Source organism: Scomber japonicus, chromosome 12, assembly GCF_027409825.1.
Source record: "Scomber japonicus isolate fScoJap1 chromosome 12, fScoJap1.pri, whole genome shotgun sequence".
NCBI classification, from domain to species: Eukaryota; Metazoa; Chordata; class Actinopteri; order Scombriformes; family Scombridae; genus Scomber; species Scomber japonicus.
This window is the reverse complement of record NC_070589.1, coordinates 11,536,118-11,555,634: the sequence shown is the minus strand read 5'-3', so window position 1 is coordinate 11,555,634 and position 19,517 is coordinate 11,536,118. Positions and strand designations below refer to the sequence as shown.

The 19,517-nt window shown below is 40.2% G+C and overlaps 3 protein-coding genes across 3 annotated transcripts; 1 reads left to right on the top strand and 2 right to left on the bottom strand.

The window, feature by feature from the left end:
• Positions 1 to 445: 445 nt before the first annotated feature.
• On the bottom strand, positions 446 to 3,140 carry LOC128368561 (peroxiredoxin-6-like). The gene is made up of 5 exons (XM_053329408.1): positions 3,037 to 3,140; positions 2,316 to 2,472; positions 1,158 to 1,310; positions 903 to 1,049; positions 446 to 689 (listed from the first exon to the last, which is right to left on the bottom strand). The coding sequence occupies exons 1-5, from the start codon at positions 3,126 to 3,128 to the stop codon at positions 519 to 521; spliced, it is 720 nt and encodes a 239-aa protein (XP_053185383.1). The 5' UTR covers positions 3,129 to 3,140; the 3' UTR covers positions 446 to 518.
• A 541-nt stretch (positions 3,141 to 3,681) lies between these two features.
• LOC128368560 (polyisoprenoid diphosphate/phosphate phosphohydrolase PLPP6-like) lies at positions 3,682 to 6,356 on the top strand. Its single transcript, XM_053329407.1, has 2 exons — positions 3,682 to 4,057; positions 5,935 to 6,356. The coding sequence occupies exons 1-2, from the start codon at positions 3,682 to 3,684 to the stop codon at positions 6,354 to 6,356; spliced, it is 798 nt and encodes a 265-aa protein (XP_053185382.1).
• Positions 6,357 to 9,063: 2,707 nt separating this feature from the next.
• LOC128368557 (myocilin-like) lies at positions 9,064 to 11,220 on the bottom strand. Its single transcript, XM_053329403.1, has 3 exons — positions 10,621 to 11,220; positions 10,035 to 10,139; positions 9,064 to 9,946 (listed from the first exon to the last, which is right to left on the bottom strand). The coding sequence occupies exons 1-3, from the start codon at positions 11,108 to 11,110 to the stop codon at positions 9,144 to 9,146; spliced, it is 1,398 nt and encodes a 465-aa protein (XP_053185378.1). The 5' UTR covers positions 11,111 to 11,220; the 3' UTR covers positions 9,064 to 9,143.
• Positions 11,221 to 19,517: the final 8,297 nt, after the last annotated feature.

The following is a 19,517-nucleotide window of genomic DNA, read 5'->3' as shown; positions in this document are numbered from 1 at the left end:
AATGACAAAGCAGATTCATCGCTGTAGTTCATCATTTTCTAAATATCACCCTTTTATTGTTTTATTGTATAAAACGGTAAATCTGAGATTGTCACTCATGTAAAATTGCTGTATACATTTGAAAGTAGTTACCCATTTAAAACAGTAACTAGCTCTCATTAGGTCATTCTTTGTGTAAACAGCACCAGAAACCACTTCCTCTTGTGTTTGAACAAAAAAAGAAATGCAATGTTGAATAAAACATATTTAAAATTAATTTGAAATTAATTCTATTTTTATAGCTAACAGTATCATTCTGCAAAATAGAAACAACTTCTGCCATACATAGATAGATTTTTGATATTCTTTAAATTTTAAATACATATATACCCTAATCTTTCTAAAATACTTCCTAGAAAAGTAATCAGAACATTAAAAAGTCCTACATCTCTGTTAAGGCTGACTGATTCACAGCTGGGATGCCCGCTGACTGTTTTATCTACCTGGTAGTAAAGGAGGACACCAGGAGGACTGCTGGATTAAAGTGCAGTCTGTATAACAGAAGTGAGCGTCGTCTCTGCCTCTGGGTCGGGTGTGTAGCGCAGGTATTTTTTGCCAGAGGGCAGGTCTTTGGTGTAAACGCCATCCGGGAACAAGTTGGCTGCTTCCTCTTCAGTCATGCTGGGAGGGACCATCACACACTCTCCAGGCTGGAAGAAGACAGGAAAAAAAGGGGAAGATGGAGATATTCTACAGTTAGATGGCTGAAAGCAGGTCAGTGACATTTTGAAAGGAATCTTCTAAATCTGTGTTGCCAGATAATCTAGTGCACACTGAGCTGCCAGAAAAATAGAAGCACCTGCTGTATGTAGCTGCTGAAATAATTGCTGCCAACTGAGTTCACTTTCAAACATGTGACATACCCTCCAGTCGGCAGGTGTGGCCACTCGTCTCCCCGCTGTGATCTGGAGCGAGTCCACCACTCTCAAGATCTCATCAAAGTTGCGTCCTGTGGTGGCCGGATAGAGGATCGACAGTTTCAACCGTTTGTCAGGGCCGATGATGAACACCTACTTGCGAAAAGAGAACGTTGGCTGATAAGAAAGAAGATCAAATATGAAGTTTGAAAGCTGCAAGGGAGGAAAAATGAGATTCTGAACGAGTGTGAAGATGCTCACACAGCGGGCAGTGAGAGGCATGCCATTTTCATCCTTCTCAACAGGGTCCAGCATGCCCAGGGCCACTGCCAGCTCCCGTTTACTGTCCGCTATGATGGGAAAGGGCAGCGAGGAGCCAGCAGACTCCTCCTCACAGTTGTATGCCAGGATGTCCTAGTTAGTACAGAAAAGCAAGACTTATTCAAATGAAGTGATGCAGCTCTGGAATCTTACAGCCAAAAGTTTGGACACACTTTCTCATTGAGGTAAATGGGAAAGTGTGTCCAGACTTTCGACAGGTACTGTAGAGGCACAATTGAATAAAACAGAATTATTAGTGACCTTGCCTTTAAAGTGTTGTCTAAACACAACCATAGTATACATATACAATAGTTACATTTGACCATGTCATCATATCCTCATCATATCCAATTTCCCAACACTTTCCCCCTCAACTAAGCTCAGTTTTGTTTTGCAGAATTTTAAGTTTTGTATCTTTAAAAAAAAAAATCCAGCACAATTGTGATATTTCACATTCAGTACCATCATGGTTCCTAGTGAGCATTTCAATTTTGTGTTTTTTTACATTTCTAGGTGACATATAAATAATCATAATTTCAATAGCAGGACATAACTGTATTTTTAGGGCCTGCTACACAATAATATAAATCCTCTTCAGTAATCCACTCTTAACCCTTAAACAACCAGGAGTGTGAAAATGAGATGTGAATTTTTTTTTTTTTTAATTTATTTTGATCTTACCAGTTATCTCATTTGCACCTAGTAAAAAGCCTTTCCACAAATAATTTTAAAAATATTTTATATAATTTATATTTTATGAGTTGTATCTCCACTTTAGGAAACATTGCACCTATTAAGGTACTAAAATATGTATATATGTATGTTTATCCTGGTGCACATTGCCTGTTTAAGGGTTAAAACAAGGGTTATTTGACAAATTCTTTAAAAAAAATAAAAATGATATGAAAACAAGATGTTCACTATAGAGACAGAGCTCATCACTTTACAGTTTTACTAGCTGGTTAGTCAGAAACATCTACAGAACCTTTCCCAACTGTCCTCAACATGATGGCATCTCAGTGCGTTGTCACATATGTAACTTGTTGCTCACACACACAGAGATGTGGTGACAGTAAACAGATGCTGCAGTCATCACACCTTGGTCCAGCCGTGATGATCCTCCAGGCAGTCGATGGACAGGGCGATCATCTTGACACCGCGTTTGCTGAACTCGCTGCTGAGCCTGGCAGCTCGGCCCAGCTCCGTGGTGCACACCGGGGTGTAGTCTCTAGGGTGGGAGAACAGGACTCCCCACCTGGCATGAAAAGAGGAATCGGTGTCATGCATATGTCAAGGTGAGGATATAAGAATTTTGTAATGTCACAAACAGGTCTCACTCTGACTCAGTTTCCTCTCACATGTATACACCTTTCTTGTGGTTAATAATGTAGTGTTGCGCAATAAAAGGATGCTGAATGATGCATTTCAGGCAAAACTGACAGGATATGACCTCTATGTTACTTAGATGTTGCAAAAATTAAAACAAGAGGGACTTTTCGTTTTCATGAGGTCAGCAACATGTCAGCAACCTGTCAACTGATGCTTTTCATATTTTCTGACAAGTGGACAAAGATCTGATCTGTTGTACATGTAACACCTGTCCACAATAGAAACAATTTGCCTAACACATTAAAGCCTATGTATGACATGACTTCGCTATTGTGAGAGATGCTTCGTTGTGCAACAAAGGATAAAGCAGAAGTTAGATAAGAGCAACAGGAACTGGACGGTTGCAGTCTCATAAGCTCTTTCTCTCTATGACCTGAATTCTCTATAAGCCTACCAATCAACAAAAACAATCATCACAATCAATACTTACGAATCGCCGAGAAATTCGTGAAGTTTAATTGTGCCATTGGTGGTCTCTGCTTCGAAATCGGGTAATATGTCTCCGAGCAGCAGTCCCGGCATCTTCAGCGTGGTCGTCTGTGGAGGTGCAGCAGCAGCTCTGATCGCAGAAAAAAGAGAAGGCGGAAACTTGCTGCTGAACAGAACAGACTACCTTGAACCTCTACTTTGCATATAATACCACATTCAGGTCGCGTTGGGTAAATGACGCTGTTGATAAGCAGCCGCTTCCCACCAGAGATTTACACATTTGATTAGAGTAGAGGATGGTCATGTATAAACTATGTTGAATCATACAATAGGCGTGAATGGCAAGTCTGCAACATCATAAACTAAAGTGAATTTGGTTGATAAGTAGCCTAACACTTATTTAACATTTCAAGTATAGGTAAGATACACATTATTAGTTCAATGACATGTCAATAGGATGAATAATTTAGCCACGTGACAGAGCAGTCCAGGTCTAAACTGGTAACATTTTATCACTGTATGCTGAGTCTCTAGTTTGCAGGATGTTTTGCGCCAGAGCGCAGCAGGATTAGAGTGTTTACTGGCCACAGGTGGTTCCATAAAGAAGGGCGGGGATATTACTGAGGGCACTTTGTCAAAGGAAAAAATGTCCTCAACAGTCTCCAGGCGGAATAGCTGCCGTGGAAGTCAGTGTGGAAACCGGGCATCATTTGAGTGCCATGTCCGCCGCCGGGGCTCCAGCTGTTCTTACTTTTCCACCGGAGCGCAAACGGAATTTTCAGTCAGTCTGAGCCAGTCGTTATTTACTATAACACTCCGGTTTCTGCTGGCTATAGATCTGTGGCTGTCCAAGCGGCTGGGGGTGTGCGCCTCTGAAGAGTCTCCATGGGGCAGCATACGGCCCCTGGTGCGACTGGTGGAGTTCTCCGGGCATGTCGTCCCGTGGTTCATCGGCACTGTGTATACACTGCTCGGTGGAGAGACTGTGGCGGAGCAAGAGATCATGTTGAATTTGGCCCTGGGTGAGTGACTGTGTGCTCACTCTTTTGAATTTGGGGGATCATGAATGACTCCAGCAATATTATCGATGCCGGACTCTTTTAGATTTAGATCTATATGAAGTCATTATGTGCCAAACTGTTACTCATTAATCATATTCACTCATTTCCCCGTTGTTTCACTTAGTCTTGCTTTGGCATTCCAGTTTTCTACCCACCACACTCATGCGCATTTATCTTTACTGATCTTAACAGATGATGGACTACACATTAGTATATTATAAACTTTCAACCCGCCATCATTTGAGTGTATGTTGTTTAACTCCACATTGGCGGTGGAACTGATGCGCCATTACGCACAAAGTGCCAATTCTAAAGTGAAGCCGTTGGCAGTCATTCGTGGCTTTATTGAGGTCTTTTCTAAACTGGATAATGTTAATGACTATTCAGATAGCATAACATAACAGGCCGAAGCTGCATCAGGCCACCCAAGTGTTATGCCCATAGGGTGTTTGTGCGCCCCCGTGACCGAGAGACAGCCACAGCGCAGCCATGGAAAGTTTTCTCCTTGGGGCCACAGCTGATAGCATCTGTGTCCACTGACTGGCATGCACACGATACATACGATGATGCTTTATTTGTATGGGTAGATTATGTCTGTTGAGTGACTGCTTTGAGGTCAAGTTATGTGCTGTTATACTATATACTAAAGCTATTCTCGGCGCGTATGACTGTTTTGGAAATATGGCTAATATCCAAAACTCCTCTTACGTGTTAAACCCAACAGAAATAAATGAGGGGTTATGATTTAATAGAGAGACGTTTTAGGGCAATTAAATCTGATATTGTTACAATTAAATTGATTATAATAGAGTGCTGTTTATAAAGATGTTACAGGTGTTAATGGTTAATACATTATTTAATATGCTATTTTTTGTCTATTGTCCAGAAAGTCATCTGCTTTGTCTTTGTAGCTCTTTGATCAGTAAAGTTGATTATTATATTGTAATTGTATCATTATATTTCATATCTTATTATGATTTATACCTGCAGAGTTGGTTTGGGAAGTATTTATTAATTGTGTATTATTCATGGATTACCAATAATTATAACTTTATTATTAAAGGGAAGGGATTTTTCACAAAAGAGTAGTTCTTGTAACTGATCTATAAAGTAATTTACCATTAATAAAGTAAGTAGTTGCTACTCACAGAAAAGCCCCTACTGTATATGTAATGGAAGTCTCCTTAGAGAGTGATAAAGTTCTGGATTAGTTAGGCCTAATTAGAGGGATAACTGCTCAATTAAGATATTTTACCCAAATACCCATTTTACTCTATTACATTTCAGAAGCAAACATTGTACTTTTTAATCCACAACATTTATTTGACAGCTGACACATTTATTTACTAATTACTTTGCAGATTACAATTTTACATATAAAAGATGTAATAACCTTATATAGAAAGGATGCCTTGCCTCAAATTAAACTACCCAATATTATATGGAATAGTTCAGATTAGATCCCCTTCACCTGCCACAAAGAATATCAAAGACAAATATTATAATAAATAAGTCATGAATGTCATAATATTATGATACTGTGAGAAGCTGCACTGTTGCATAATTAGTGCCTTTACTTCTACATTTATCTGGTTACTTGACTAAGATCTGGAATTCAGGCTTTTTATTTGTAATGGGGTCTTTTTTCATTGCTGGTAAAGAATCTGAATCACCACTGTGTAAGACAGAAAGCAAACTAGGTTGTAGAAGAGTAGTGTAGAATGGATTACTTTAAAAAGTAGTTTCACTGAGAGGAAATGTTTGACAAAGGAGAATGTGACTTTTCAGCATATAATGAAAACTGAAACCAATGTTTTTTCTTACTTTCCTCCTCACAGCTCTGCTGTTGGATCTGTTCCTGGTCAGAGTTGTAAAGACACTAGTCAGACGTCGAAGGCCTACCAAGAACCGCTCAGACATCCTCTCCAACTTCTTTGTGGAGCGCTACTCCTTCCCTTCAGGCCATGCCACACGGGCGGCTATGTGCGCCCGTTTCCTCTTAGCCCAGTTGGTGGACACAACCTCCATGCGGGTGCTGGTGGTGGGATGGGCCGGCCTGGTGAGCCTCTCCCGGCTACTGCTTGCCCGACACTACGTAACAGATGTGGGCTTTGGTTTGGCTATGGGATACTGCCAGTACAGCATAGTAGAGAGGTTGTGGGTGACATGGGACTGCCTGCAGGACCTACTGCTCATGAGGCTGCAAGAGAGACTCAGTAGGGTTTATGGTGGACTCTGGATGGCAGAGTGGAAACATTAGGTTTGGTGGAACTGCGTCAGTGGGGAAAATGTGTAGCATGAGTGTGTAATTCAAAATTCCCCTGCTGTTTAAAAAAGCAAACTTGATTTATCGTTGTATCTGTATCTATTTTATGTGTATTTGTTAGTGTCTTGTTTTATTTCATAAAGGAATTCAGTTAAGATATTAAAATGAATGGCTAAAGTAGTCACTTCTGGGTTGTAGCTAGATGTAGCTTATTTGCACAATGATACTGATGATGCATGGACTTAATTCAACAGTGTTGAACTCAAAGCAGGATTTCACTAGAGCCTTTTTTTAAACAATTCTATTAAAGTTAACTGTGTAACTTACTTAGTTAATTGTGTATCTTACTGTGAGAACAAAGAGAGAGTTTGTGGTTTAAGTGCAAACAAGAGAACTGACATACTGCTTCCTTCCTGGTAAATTGAGAATTTCATCTCAGCGTGTGGTGGCAAGACATCTTATATGGGTAAGTGGTTTTGCACTGAGCTCTCTGGTGGGTCAACTGTATTTTTGTGAACGCTGGTGGTGGGAAGTCAACTCACACTCACCCAAGTTTCCATCAGCTGCTGCTGAGTCTCCTGACTCTCATTAAAACTCATCCCATCTCCTCTTACAGTGTAATGCTGCTAGCTGCCATCTTTAACATAACATTGTAGTTTCCAATCTAAACTGTACAAATACTTTGTGAATTTATGTGGTTTTGTATTTCAACTGTTAGAGAGAACACAGACCAGACAAGACTTTTAGTTTAGTTGGTCCTACATGGAACTGTAAGGAGTGCATGCGTAATGCAGACAGCTGTCCACAGAGGGCAGCATATAACTAGAATATGGCCAAACTGCAGCACAAGGGTTTGTTTGTCACAGCTGTAATTTTTTGTACCTTTTTTTCATTGTGTTATGTTCTTATGCTGATGGATATAACTGTATTTGGCGCTATCATGTTTGGATACATTACTACCACAAAACTGAACATAATAGCTATCAAATATTTCGAGATTTTAAACAAATTGTTGCAAAGTATTTTATATTCAGGCTCTGATATTTCCAGGTAATGGTGTCATCAACTGAAGTGGAACAAAATGTAGTGGCATACTAAATTAATATTTTATCATAACCTGCATTATGGCACAATTAAACATACATATGTATTTCAATTTGCAATTATATAATAGACCATGTCCACTTCCACTCATTTTACCCAAATACCAAACTTAGATTCATACTGTCATCAGGGAACCAGGACTATATGTAGCTACTGATGTTCATGGCCCCCTATGGAGTCATAAGGGAGAAATATATTTCTTTTCTTTTTTTCTTCAAAAAAACAAAACATGTATAAGGATTTATTGCAGGGCCATTAGATTGCATAATAATTATTGATTGTTCAGGTGATGTCTAAAAATAGCCTAGGTTGTGATCTTAGTATTCACCACAAATGTGCTGTGATCTTTTCATTGATGTTTTATAGCCAGCAGTACTCTGTGTTAAGTCTGTATTATTGATTGATTCTATTAGTTTCCTTTTATTTCATTATTAATTATTAAAGATACAATATAATAGCATAACATTTAATTATAGCCAGTCTATTATTTATTATTAAGAAAGATATTTCTGTTTTATGGACCGCCTGTGACTATATACTTTTTTATTGTAAGTTCAGTTGCTTTTGCGGTGCTTTTGTGAAACATCCACTCCACATAATAGTGTATCAGGTTTTGTTTTTGTCAACTTTTGTGAAATGGGGTCAAGGGTCAGTGACATGTGCCTGCCAACAGTGCTAAACGCACATGTACATAATAGTATGTACATGTGGCCCAATGAGATCTTACTTACTGGTATAATTATTACAATTTATTTATATTTTCTAGTCAAAGTTACAAAGGGCTTCACTAAAAACACAAAAAGGTTGCATTTTATTATTCAATACATATACAGGCATACAACAGGACCTCTCACTGCAACTGGACAGGACACTATCCACACTCTATACCTACGCTATGTGCATCTATTATTTTATCACTACATGGTTTTTAAAGGTGAACACAAATAATATGATTGTTGATCCTTTATTGCAGTGTACATTACCAAAACTACTTATTTTAACTATTGCTATAACCTACATTTTTATTATTTTGCATGTACATATTTAATGAAAGATTTTAATTCTAAGCATTCAAACGTATTAAAAGTATTTTCAAATAATAAATTGACATAAGGTAATGAGCACAGAAATTCCATGTTTTAATAGCAACAACAAGCAAATTCCTGAATAAGACATGTGTCCTGTGTGTCTCCCTCCATTCAGTGTGCATTAATATGATGACCCTACTCTTCATTCACTCAGTCTTATGTACCACGTAGCATAGCATGTCTTCTCACCAACTGTCAAGAATGTGTGTCTGAAAATGAAATAATGACTCAGACAAGAGGATACTATTATCTACATTTTTATTGAGAACTTAAATAACATGAACATTTATTAACAGACAACAAAAAAATATTTCAGAACTTTAAACCACGTTTACTATTAACTTTACTGCAATAATGACATTGGTAGTATCACAGCTACATTACTGCTTAATGAATATGTATGTATGGTCATAATACATCTTATTTACAACAGTCATAGAAAAAATAGATTCTAGTGATGCAAAAAGAAAAAGATGTCAAAGCCAATATGTCACTACTCAAAATTTAAATGATTATGTTTTATGTCATTGACTTGCTCCTGCATCAGCACAGTCCAGTAAACAGTAGTCTCTTTCTGATTTTGTCCTCTTCAGCTGCTGCCATGACTTGGCCTGCCCAGCCTGATGTCATAGGTGACCATGTGGAAGTTGTCCCAAGCATACAGCTTCCTCTGGGCGTGGTTGTAGTCCACCATGCTGTTGTAATGGTACTTGTTCTTGAAGGGCACAGCGACAGCACGGCCCACGCTGGTGGCTGTGTCGAACACATGGTTGATGGTGGTGTTGGATGCTGTGTAGCTGGCCATTGTGTACAGACGTCCGCAAACCATGAAAGCATTGGCCACTGTGTTCTTCCGGATGTTGGTCTCCCAGCTCTTCTTCACCTCCAGGGTCTCTGGGTCAAGCTGGGAAATCACAATGGCACCTTTTGCCTTGCTTGTGCTGTAGATGGCCCACAGACCTTGTTCGTCCACTGCCAGGTCGATGTCTGTGTAACCACCCCAGGAATAGGGGTGCTGGCCATGGAAGCCGGCATGAGGTAGATCCCTGCGTGATGCCACGCTCTCAGAGGCCAGGTCATAGCGGATCAGGGAACGGCTACGTTTGCGCTGGTAGTAGAAGGAACTGCGGTACATTGTTGCCCCAGTGCTCTCCACAGGCTCTGGAAGGACCAGGACCTTCATAGGGAAGCCACGGGCGAACTGACTCATGTCTTCATATGCAAAAAGCTGACGGACATCTTTGCCCACCGTGTCAATTCGCCACACAGTCTTGTTGGTGTATTGAGGGCTTTGGGGTTCAGCATCCTGCAGCCACACTCCATACTTCCCTGTGATCCCATCAGCCTTCCTGTGTAACACAGGATCTCCCACTGACAGCAGCTCACCACAGCCTATAAGATAGTCCAACTTTATTGTATCATATATTTTCAATGGTTTCAAACAGTAAGAACATCACCATCAGAAAAGCCCAAACTTTACCTGTGAAGTTCTGGTTTATCTCAGGAAGGAGATGGGATGCTGGGACCTCTGTTACCTCAGCCTTCATCTCCTGGTAAGCACCATTGCTAAAATCATAGGCAGGGTCTGAAAGAAACAAAATGAAAGGAGAAATATGTGAAAGGAATTTTAATTAGGTCCTAGCTAATTTGAACTATATATGTATATAGAGGTAGTAAGCTACAGATAAAGCAGAGTCACCTCTATTACTTAGACCACATAAAGTCTCAGTGGCTCATTTATTTGTCTCAGCCCAGCAGGTTACCCTATAACCCTGCTATTCCTCGCCTGAAAATGATCATGCGCACATAAACAGACATGCATGGGTGACAAAGCCGTAAAAGAAGACTCTGTGCTGTAAATTCCAATCCACTTACTCAACCTGGGACAGCTAACTGCAACCTGACCTGTTGTCTCGGCTGACTTTTCATAATTTTAGTCAAACTCAAAGACATTTATCAGAAAAGCTAAAAAGCAGCAAGACAAAAAAGGCACACCAGTGTTGTGATTAAACAGAATTCAGGATTTAATTTGTGTCTCTTTTCCATTTACTCTCTGATGTACATACCACTGGCAGGTCTGTGGCTGTTTTCATGCTGAGTCCCCCCTGAGGTGTGTGACTGCTGGCAGGGTTTCTGCCTGAGGCTCTCCGCCTCCTGGCTCAGCTCAGCCATCCTCCTCTGGAGCTCCTGGACCTGCCTGTTCAGATGCTCCTTGTCCTGCTGCAGCTGGTTTCTTTCATCTGTAACCTGGGACAAAGCTTCCTGGAGTTCCTCTTCATTGTTAGCCGCAACCTCAGTCCTGGTGTCTGCGTCCGCCCCTGGAATCAGGCGGCTGACCAAAGCTTCCAGCAGGGTGACCCGGGATAAGACTCCATCAATCACTGGTTTCCCACTGCTCCCAGGGCAGCTGGACTCTGTTGGACTGGCCACAGTGAAGGTGTAGTGGCAGCGTCCTGCTTGGTCATTGGAGCGATAAAGGGAGGCTTGGTCTTCAGCCTGGCTGTGGCTGGACAGGGTTAAGAAGGAGAAACACAGGAGAGACACCTGGAGCCACATTCTGGAGGGTCAAACTATGTAGATAGTCTTCTGTTTTTTGGATATTTGCAAGGATGAAAGACTCTTTAAATGAATTTTTTTCTTTCTTTAGGTAGTGTTTTCCCCACCTGAGTGTCCCTGGTCAGTGCAGGTCAGTGTCTGAATCCCAGCAATGCTGAGAGAAGGATATTTATACAGTTAACTGTCACAAAGTGGGAGGGGATGAGGAGTGTTGCAGGGAGTGAAATAGCCAGGGGGTGTGGATTGTGTTTAAGGGTCCACGTGTTTCTTCTTTTTTTTTGCTTGTGGTGAGGTGAGGTGTGCTGGAAGAGGCAAACAATGTGAAAATCACTCAGTGGAAAAATGCACAATTTAATGTTTGTCTGTTTTTTTTCCTGTAGAAGATTCTTCCATTGTGTCTCAGTAGTTGGTATGTCTCTGCAGGTTGTTTTGACTGGACAGCATCTCTTTTATGTGTCTACTGGCGGTCACCTGCAGAGCTGTTTACTTCCTCCGTAACCGATAATTTTACTATTAAACCGCTGTGTTATTTACTGTAAACCCAATTTATGACGTAGGTAAAGGGTGAAATCTGGGCTTGAGGGCAAGTGTTTAGGAATCCAGGAATCTGCCACAGCTATTTGCCAACCGATCTTGACAGCAAAGCAACATGGTCCTTCAAAAGATCTGAGGGTACTCTTCTGCCTGCACCACAGCTGGGCAGGATGTCTGGCAAGAAAGGTGTGGTTACTCTTCTTTCCTTCCTATCAAAGCTCATACTTTCCACACATCACCACATGCTTTGAAATCATGGATTCCTACAGGACACATTATAGTGGAAACATCAGTTTTTGATAATAACAATCTAAGAATTTGCTCAAAGAGGCTGCACAGCTGTGCTTTGAGCTAAATGCTAATGTCAGTAAAAACCCTGATGGCCTGGTTATGATGCATTATCACAGATATAATGTCCATGGTTCGTTTCCAGCCACAGACCTTTGTTGCATCTCAGAATATGCCAAAAGCAGGTGTAATGTTTGTACCAAAGTATTAGACAAACTGAAATTTTGATGATTGTGCTAAATGTTATAATTCATCCTGATGGGAAGATGAATGTGTGCACTGAATTTCATGGCAATCCATCTAAACATTGTAGTGACATTTTACTCAAAACCACAAATATTCAAACTCATGGTGGCACTAGATGAAATGTTAAGGGATCACCTAAGTGAGTAAGATTCATCCTCTGGGGAACAAGAATGTTTGTACAAAATTTAAATGACAGTCCATCTAATGGTTTCCAGGAGAATCCTCCCTTATGACTTTCTTTACACACAGAGACATGTCGCTCATTTGACTGTCCAAACATCTGGGACTTGAAGAGGGGAAATAGCTAATACATCACCAGCGGAGTTCAACATGAATGCACCCATAGTAAGTATGCAAAAGACATTCAGGGCTCTAAGGGACTAAAAGCCACCAGGGGTTGTTAAGAGCTGGTAGCGTTTCTTCTCAGTTTGTCTCCATATTTTTGCCTTTTTTCCATAATCAAAATGCTATGTCTGTCCTCTGTGACCATTACCAAATATTTCATATAAATACTGACAGCAGCAGCAGTTTCACCCCAAAGCAGCTTTCAGTGCACATCTGTGTTTAGTTCCACAAGATCAGTGTGCTGTCTAGTTAACCTGTCCATTTTATAGCCCATGGAAAGTCACCAGTATTCCACAAAGTTTTCACTACTGAAGTGTGTTTTTCTTATATAACATTACGACTCCTGTAAAAGTCAGCCCCAGCCCTTCTGTCGGCTCTAAAAAGTACAGAAGATCCCAATGTGTGCATAACTTCTTCCACAGACAGTCTCTTTATATATGCCGAAGAGCACATCTTTAGCTAAGAATACACTTTCTATTGATGATGCCTCCTACAGTATGTTACAGTTTAGACACAGTGATTTCCTTTGGTTTCTCCATACTGGGCTCCCATGTACTGCAGCTACAATTAGTTACAGTGATTTTCCTAACATGCAGGATATTTTTTGTCATGATTTTACCCTCAAACACTCAGTTTCACACTTTTATTTTGTTTAAGTATAGCTTAAACTCTGACTGTTACAGCTCTTGATTAAAGCCATCAGAGGTTTACACTGATTCATTTATTCAAATCACCCACAATTTATAAAAAGTTCTTTGGGTTTGAAACACCATTGATCAACTCATCAATGTATTTCTTACAGCAGTGGTTAGAAAAATAACCCAGTTTCAACTTTTCCTGTAGATTTAATAAAAACAATAGTAATAATACATATGAATAATAGGTGTACTATTGAAATAAGACAAAAATAATAGATATCTGTTATTTCAGCAGTAATTTTTACAAACCTCTAATCCCAGAATTCTTGGCAGTATAGGATTTCCACTGTTTTGGAGACAAAATTTACTGCTGCATTTGTTTGAATATGAATTACATAATATTATGCAACAGGAAAAAGAATGGGGGGGCTGTTGGGGACATTGGCATCAGAGAAGAAGCAGATGAGAGAAACAGGACACATGAATCAGGACAGACGTGGAAAAATGAAATGCTTTCCATTCGAGCTGTTTGCACAACATCCAGTCTAAAGTGATTATTGATTTAAACGTCAGGTTGAGTGATCTTATAGAGAAGGAAAGAATGCTCAATCACAAATTAAATGACATGCCAGTTCTCTCGCACTGAATCTTTAAGACAATGACAACATCATTTTCCAGTGACTGATGAAATTTGAGAAACGCCCACGTGGAACAATTATTGGCATTTACAGGTGTGAAGTGTTGCATAATATGCTTTTATATGGGTGCCAGTCAGGCCTGTTGATTTTAAGTGTAATGCAGACATGAGGCAGTCAGTCATCAAGCAGTGCACTCAGCGGTTTAACACCCTTTAACACAAACCCCCAAATGGCGATAACAATATGCCTCAGTGCTCATACTGAAACTGCGGAGTTTGTGCCTGAATGCTGTTTCTCTGAAATTATGTGTGTTTCCGAGTTTATGAGAGAGAGTGAGGAAGAGTGAGACAGTGTTGATGCTTTGCATGTGTTGTGATGTAAACTGCCGAAACTCAAATGAGTCAGGTCAGTGTTCATTAAACAGATCCGCAGGGGCACATTTTTTGACATGGGCATTAAAAATGGCCTGCTGTCTGCTGTGACTACGAGGGTATAATCACTGTGGATCACACACGCCCACACTCACGAAACCTCACAGCACAGTAGGTGTTATTTGGTCTTTGACAGCTCAGTACAGGTGTTACACCAGAGGTTCTCATTACTGATACAGACAGACTGGCATGGCACCAGAGTGTCACAGACACTCTCACATGCATAGACAAACACATACAGTACTGTACACGCAGTAGCGAGACAACGGATTTAACACTTAGTGTCGGGTGCAGTGGTGTTGTGCTTTAAAGTCTCATGAAATGGGATCATTACTTCTTTAAAGTTGAGGCACAGTGAAAAATTCCTTTTTAACCCTTTTGGATCACATCCCTGGTTACGCCGGCATCTAACGATATATGCAAAAATAAATAAATAATAAAAATCCATTTCTTTGTATTCTTATATCATCATGTCCAATTATGTTTTCTTCCTGTAGTACCAAATATTATATGTAGACATGAACCAACCAATTATGACATGTTCACTTTTCAACATTCAAATCAAATTTCCTCCCGACTTTATGGCCCGCCTGTCCATTCTGCTCCACTCAGAAATACATCATGATGCAGATGTTAGATACACTTAAAATCCAGTTTTATCTGAACTTGAAAGGATAGATTCACAGTTTCACAACTGTTAGCTTAGATTAGCAGAAACACTGGAAGCAGAGGGAAACAGCTAGCTTAGCCAAAGGTAGCTAAATCTGTCTACCAGTACTCATTTTACGATAATGTGCACTACTTTTGGTCGTGGACTTGTTAGTGAACTTGTTCAGGTGACAAGAGCAAGCTGTTTCCCCCTATCTTTATGTTAAGCTAAGCTAACGGGCTGATATCTTTATCTTCATGTTAAATGACAAGAAACATATATACTCTTACTCTAGATAAGACCGTGTATTTCCCACAAATGTCAAATTATTCCTTCATTTTTTAAATGATATTTATAGGTGAGACTTTTAGTTATGCACAGCATGAGGTAATCACTGAAGATCTACCGTTTGCCAGACAGTTCACCTAAATTGTCCATAATTAATGTTTTGTGTCTGAGTTTTTGTAACATTTCGTCATCTAAATACCCAGTGTAAAAATAATTGAATTCCTGCTCATTGTAATTCCAGTAATATCTCCTCTATCCTCAAAGAGCATCACCTTCCAGGTATGTAGCTTTTTTTTATAAGTATGGGTTTACAGGATTCCACTGGCTCTAAAGTGTACTTCAACAGTTTCAGTAAATTCCTCTTTTTCTACCGCCAACATAAACTGTCATTCCATCAGTATGTGTGTGTATGTGTGTGTGTGTGTGTGGTGTGTGTGTGTGTGTGTGTGTGTGTGTGTGTGTGTGTGTTGTTCAGTTTGTGACTGGGCTGTTTGAAGGTGTGCATTATGTAACAGGGCCACTGTTTTTTACTTGTTGATGGCAGTTTAACAGCAGGGCCCTTCGATTGCAGTGCAAGTCAGGCAAGGATTTAGCAAGTATGTTACCTAACTAGCTCAATAGCGGAAAATTGAGAAAAGATCTATTCATAACAACTGTTTCCACCAACATTGGAGTCCACTTTCTCAAACAATGATTTTTTTTTTTTTTAAATAATAGGAGCTCATATTTTTCCTCTTTAGCTCATCTCTGTGGCTTGTAATCTCATTTGGGGATCGAAGAAAGGGCAAGGTCAGCTGAATTCCCTCCAAGACACACATTTAAATCTAAGGCTGTATCAAATGCAACAGCTGTGTGTGCAGTACAGTCTGTGACTTGTTGTTGGGCTGGGCAGAGAAGAAAACAGTGATCCGGCTTGAAACAGCAGCACATGTTCTGGTAGCACTCAAACAGGACACAGTGAGGTCATATTGTGGGCTCCGACATGGTGAGCAGGCAACAACACCCTGTCCAAACACAGTGCTGCAATGAAGCATGGGTAATGGATGATTCAGGATGATGATGGAGTGGCGCATGGGGACTAACATGTTGATAACTACTCTCCCTGGCCTCTTTCTGACCTGAAGCCAATAATCTGTTCTCCACCAGCCGTCGACCATCTGCCTCTACTTCACAATACACACACAATGACAAACAAATACACACGACCAAACACACACAAAGTCCCATATATCATTTTAACAGGTCTTGGCATGCTTCGCCTGAATTTCTGTTTTAAAAATGTTATCATTCATCTTCATGATGAACATACAATATACTGTACATCTCGAATACTCTACAGGGCCAAAGTGGACAAAATAATGAAAACACCTTAATTTAATCAAAATTACAAACTCTGTTACATTTGTCATTCGGATTGAATACAATCCAGCTGATTTGTCAGTTAGACTGGTACACATATTTATTGTGTACAGATACTCTGTAACAAGTTCTGAATTCAAAATTTGATATAGCTGATAAGTGCATAGTACTTTGCTTTAAATATTAAAGTGCTTGTGATGCCCACTATATACTTATGAGAGACTTATATTAATATGTATAGTACTATTATGCATTAAGATGTTTAAATACTTTACTCTACATGCTGCTGAGTAATATTTGTTATATTCTAGTATGTAAAAATGTTTTTGATTTAAAATTTGAATCTGCAAAGTAACTAGAAGCAAGTACTTCAACATTTTTTTATAACTGTCTGGTACTTGAACGGCACAGTACTTGAATTGCATGAATTTTTTACTTAGTTACTTTCCATCTCTGGTTAAAAAGTCAGACATTTGTTTCCACACAGCAAAACTAAAAAATGATTTAGCATGTCAAGGGAAGCCACATTTCTAACAGGTAAGATTTTATCAACTCAGATGAGAAATTGTAACAATTATCCAATAGGGATATGACAGTATTGCTATATTGTGCTATTTTATATATAATATCTGTGTTACTATGTTACATAGTTGTACATACTATTTTACATTAGACATTATACATTAGTCATAATATATTATTAACTACACAAAATGATTAAGTACTATATAATATGATATAATAATGGTTTTATTTATAATGCAGTTTTAAATATACTCAAAGATGCTTAACACATATAACACAAAACAATGTAATACTATAGTCAATTTTGTACTGCATTATACAATACTGCTAGGCGATACTATACTATACTATACTATACTATACTATACTATACTATATGAAGGGTGTTGTCCTCTAGAATAACATGAAATGTAATATAACATAGAATGCCATTCTACCATTCTGATGTATGTTCAATTATCTTTACTTCTGTTAACTACCAAAATATTCTGCTACCAGAGTGCTTCACTGACAACAACATTATGTGGTTAGATCCTGTCTTCTTTACCAGTCAGATGTCCAGATGACAGACGCACTGCTTGAAATGCTATACCCTCTGAAAACAGCTCACTAACTGCTCTGACGTGATAAACAAGTATAATTCCCGAATGACCCTGAGACCCTGTCCATCTCTGTGGTCCTTGACTCATTCACAGCCTCGTTTTAATGGTTCCCCCTCTAGGTGGCCAGGTCGGTGTTGAAGTGACTGCCTGTCCCTCGTCTTAAAAAAGGGTCCAACTCTATTTTTAAGGCCTAAATACTGACCTGCAGACCAACTCTCCTGCCACCCCAGATACCTCAGGAAACAGGATATTTGGCAGGAGATGTGAAGGGAGAGAGACAGAGACAGAGAGAGAGGGAGAGACAGAGAGAGAGACAGAAAGAGAGGGAGAGAGAGGTGTTGGATTGATGTTGATGTTACTAGATACCTCTACTCAGACTGGGACATCCTTTCTCTGTCAGGTAAGGTCACAGAGGTTGAGCCTCAGATGAACTACAGCAAACCAGCCAGTTAGATTTTATGTGCGTATAACTCCTCAGATTGGGTTACCTCCCCTCTTTTTTCTGAAAACAGAGGACATCTCCAAGTAACTTTTTCTACCACAACAATTACTTTATTAAACCTTGTTCCTCCTGTGACGTTATTTTCCTGTAACTAATAGTTTTTACGAGGATTTATGCTTCCCTTGTGATATTCATTCTCAACAGGCAAACATCAACTGGATCCAAACGCAGGGCCTCAGTGGTTAGATCTCCACTGCCACCTAGTGTTACTCCAACTAACTACAACAAGAAGTGTAGATAAGCCCGGTTTTTAGAGGCCTGACCGTAATGTTAAGGGCAAATACTGACTAAATCGATACGATTTTTACAGTCAGGGTCAAATGGAGGATACGCACAGAGCTTTGCCTGTTATGCCATCGATGCATATCAGATCTCCTCACAGGCTTTTAGCAATATAGAGCAAATCACATCCCTCCTCACAGATCACCTCATGAATAGCGACATTAACAGTAGAGCAGGGACACTTGTCTTTATGTGGCACAGATGTTGGCTGGAGAGAGGTTAAGATGGAATGGCAGCGTCCTTTTCCGCTTGACAGCCTCCACCAGCCCTGCAGTGACAATCTGGGACCAAGCATCACAATTTTTATTCCCACAGTTAACGGAGAAACCTTGTAGCCTTCATATAACCGAGTGAGGGGGCCGATGATGTCAAAGTCAGACAGAATGCATCTTTCTCTATGGTATAACACTTTTCATATCTACAAATCGAGGCGACATAACTGCCATGACTGCCATTGGCCTGTAGCATGTATGAAATGGTAGTGTATGAAAATTTACGACGGCTGCTTTCTGCTCCTATACTGCGGGGATCTGAGGGACTGTTGCAGGGATGATGCGTAGCCGTGCCGCATGACTCACAACGGCACAAATGGCACGGATGTAAACAGGAGGCGGGCTCAGGTAGGCCTAACCTGTACCTGCTCAGCCAATCGGATGCGACGTTTCTCTGATACGTCTCCGATCGCGTGGTTTTCATTGGTCCTCCTCCGCGTCGATATGGTGCAGAAGCGAGGCGCAGCTTCGCAATTACACCGTGGACAGGAGGAGAGGGGGAAAAATGATTAATCTGTCAACGAATTTGTGTTCGGGATGAGACCGCTCTGACATTCAGCCGACCGTAACGAAGCCTATAGACGTATACAATTAATGCACAGGAATTTGGGATCAAGCTGATGCACCGTCATAGCAGGTGGTGCTTGTATAATCGTCCAGGGTCTTGTTGCTCGTCTTTGCTGCCTGATCTGCCCGTCGTTTCAGCACTGGACAGCGACCGGGACCATCGGACACTGAAAACACCGAGGGAATCCTGAGGCGGGGTAGGCTGACAAATATAACAACACTGCAACCAGTGATTATGACT

Excerpts from the sequence above, each read along its gene's own strand:
- LOC128368561 (XM_053329408.1), bottom strand. The coding sequence starts at position 3,128 with ATGCCGGGACTGCTGCTCGGAGACATATTACCCGATTTCGAAGCAGAG. Across the intron at positions 2,473-3,036 it reads CACGAATTTCTCGGCGATTC|GTGGGGAGTCCTGTTCTCCC; the intron begins GTAAGTATTGAT and ends TTTTCATGCCAG. Across the intron at positions 1,050-1,157 it reads TGCCTCTCACTGCCCGCTGT|GTGTTCATCATCGGCCCTGA; the intron begins GTGAGCATCTTC and ends TTTCGCAAGTAG.
- LOC128368560 (XM_053329407.1), top strand. The coding sequence starts at position 3,682 with ATGTCCTCAACAGTCTCCAGGCGGAATAGCTGCCGTGGAAGTCAGTGT. Across the intron at positions 4,058-5,934 it reads CATGTTGAATTTGGCCCTGG|CTCTGCTGTTGGATCTGTTC; the intron begins GTGAGTGACTGT and ends TCCTCCTCACAG.
- LOC128368557 (XM_053329403.1), bottom strand. The coding sequence starts at position 11,110 with ATGTGGCTCCAGGTGTCTCTCCTGTGTTTCTCCTTCTTAACCCTGTCC. Across the intron at positions 10,140-10,620 it reads CAGCCACAGACCTGCCAGTG|ACCCTGCCTATGATTTTAGC; the intron begins GTATGTACATCA and ends TGTTTCTTTCAG. Across the intron at positions 9,947-10,034 it reads GATAAACCAGAACTTCACAG|GCTGTGGTGAGCTGCTGTCA; the intron begins GTAAAGTTTGGG and ends ACTATCTTATAG.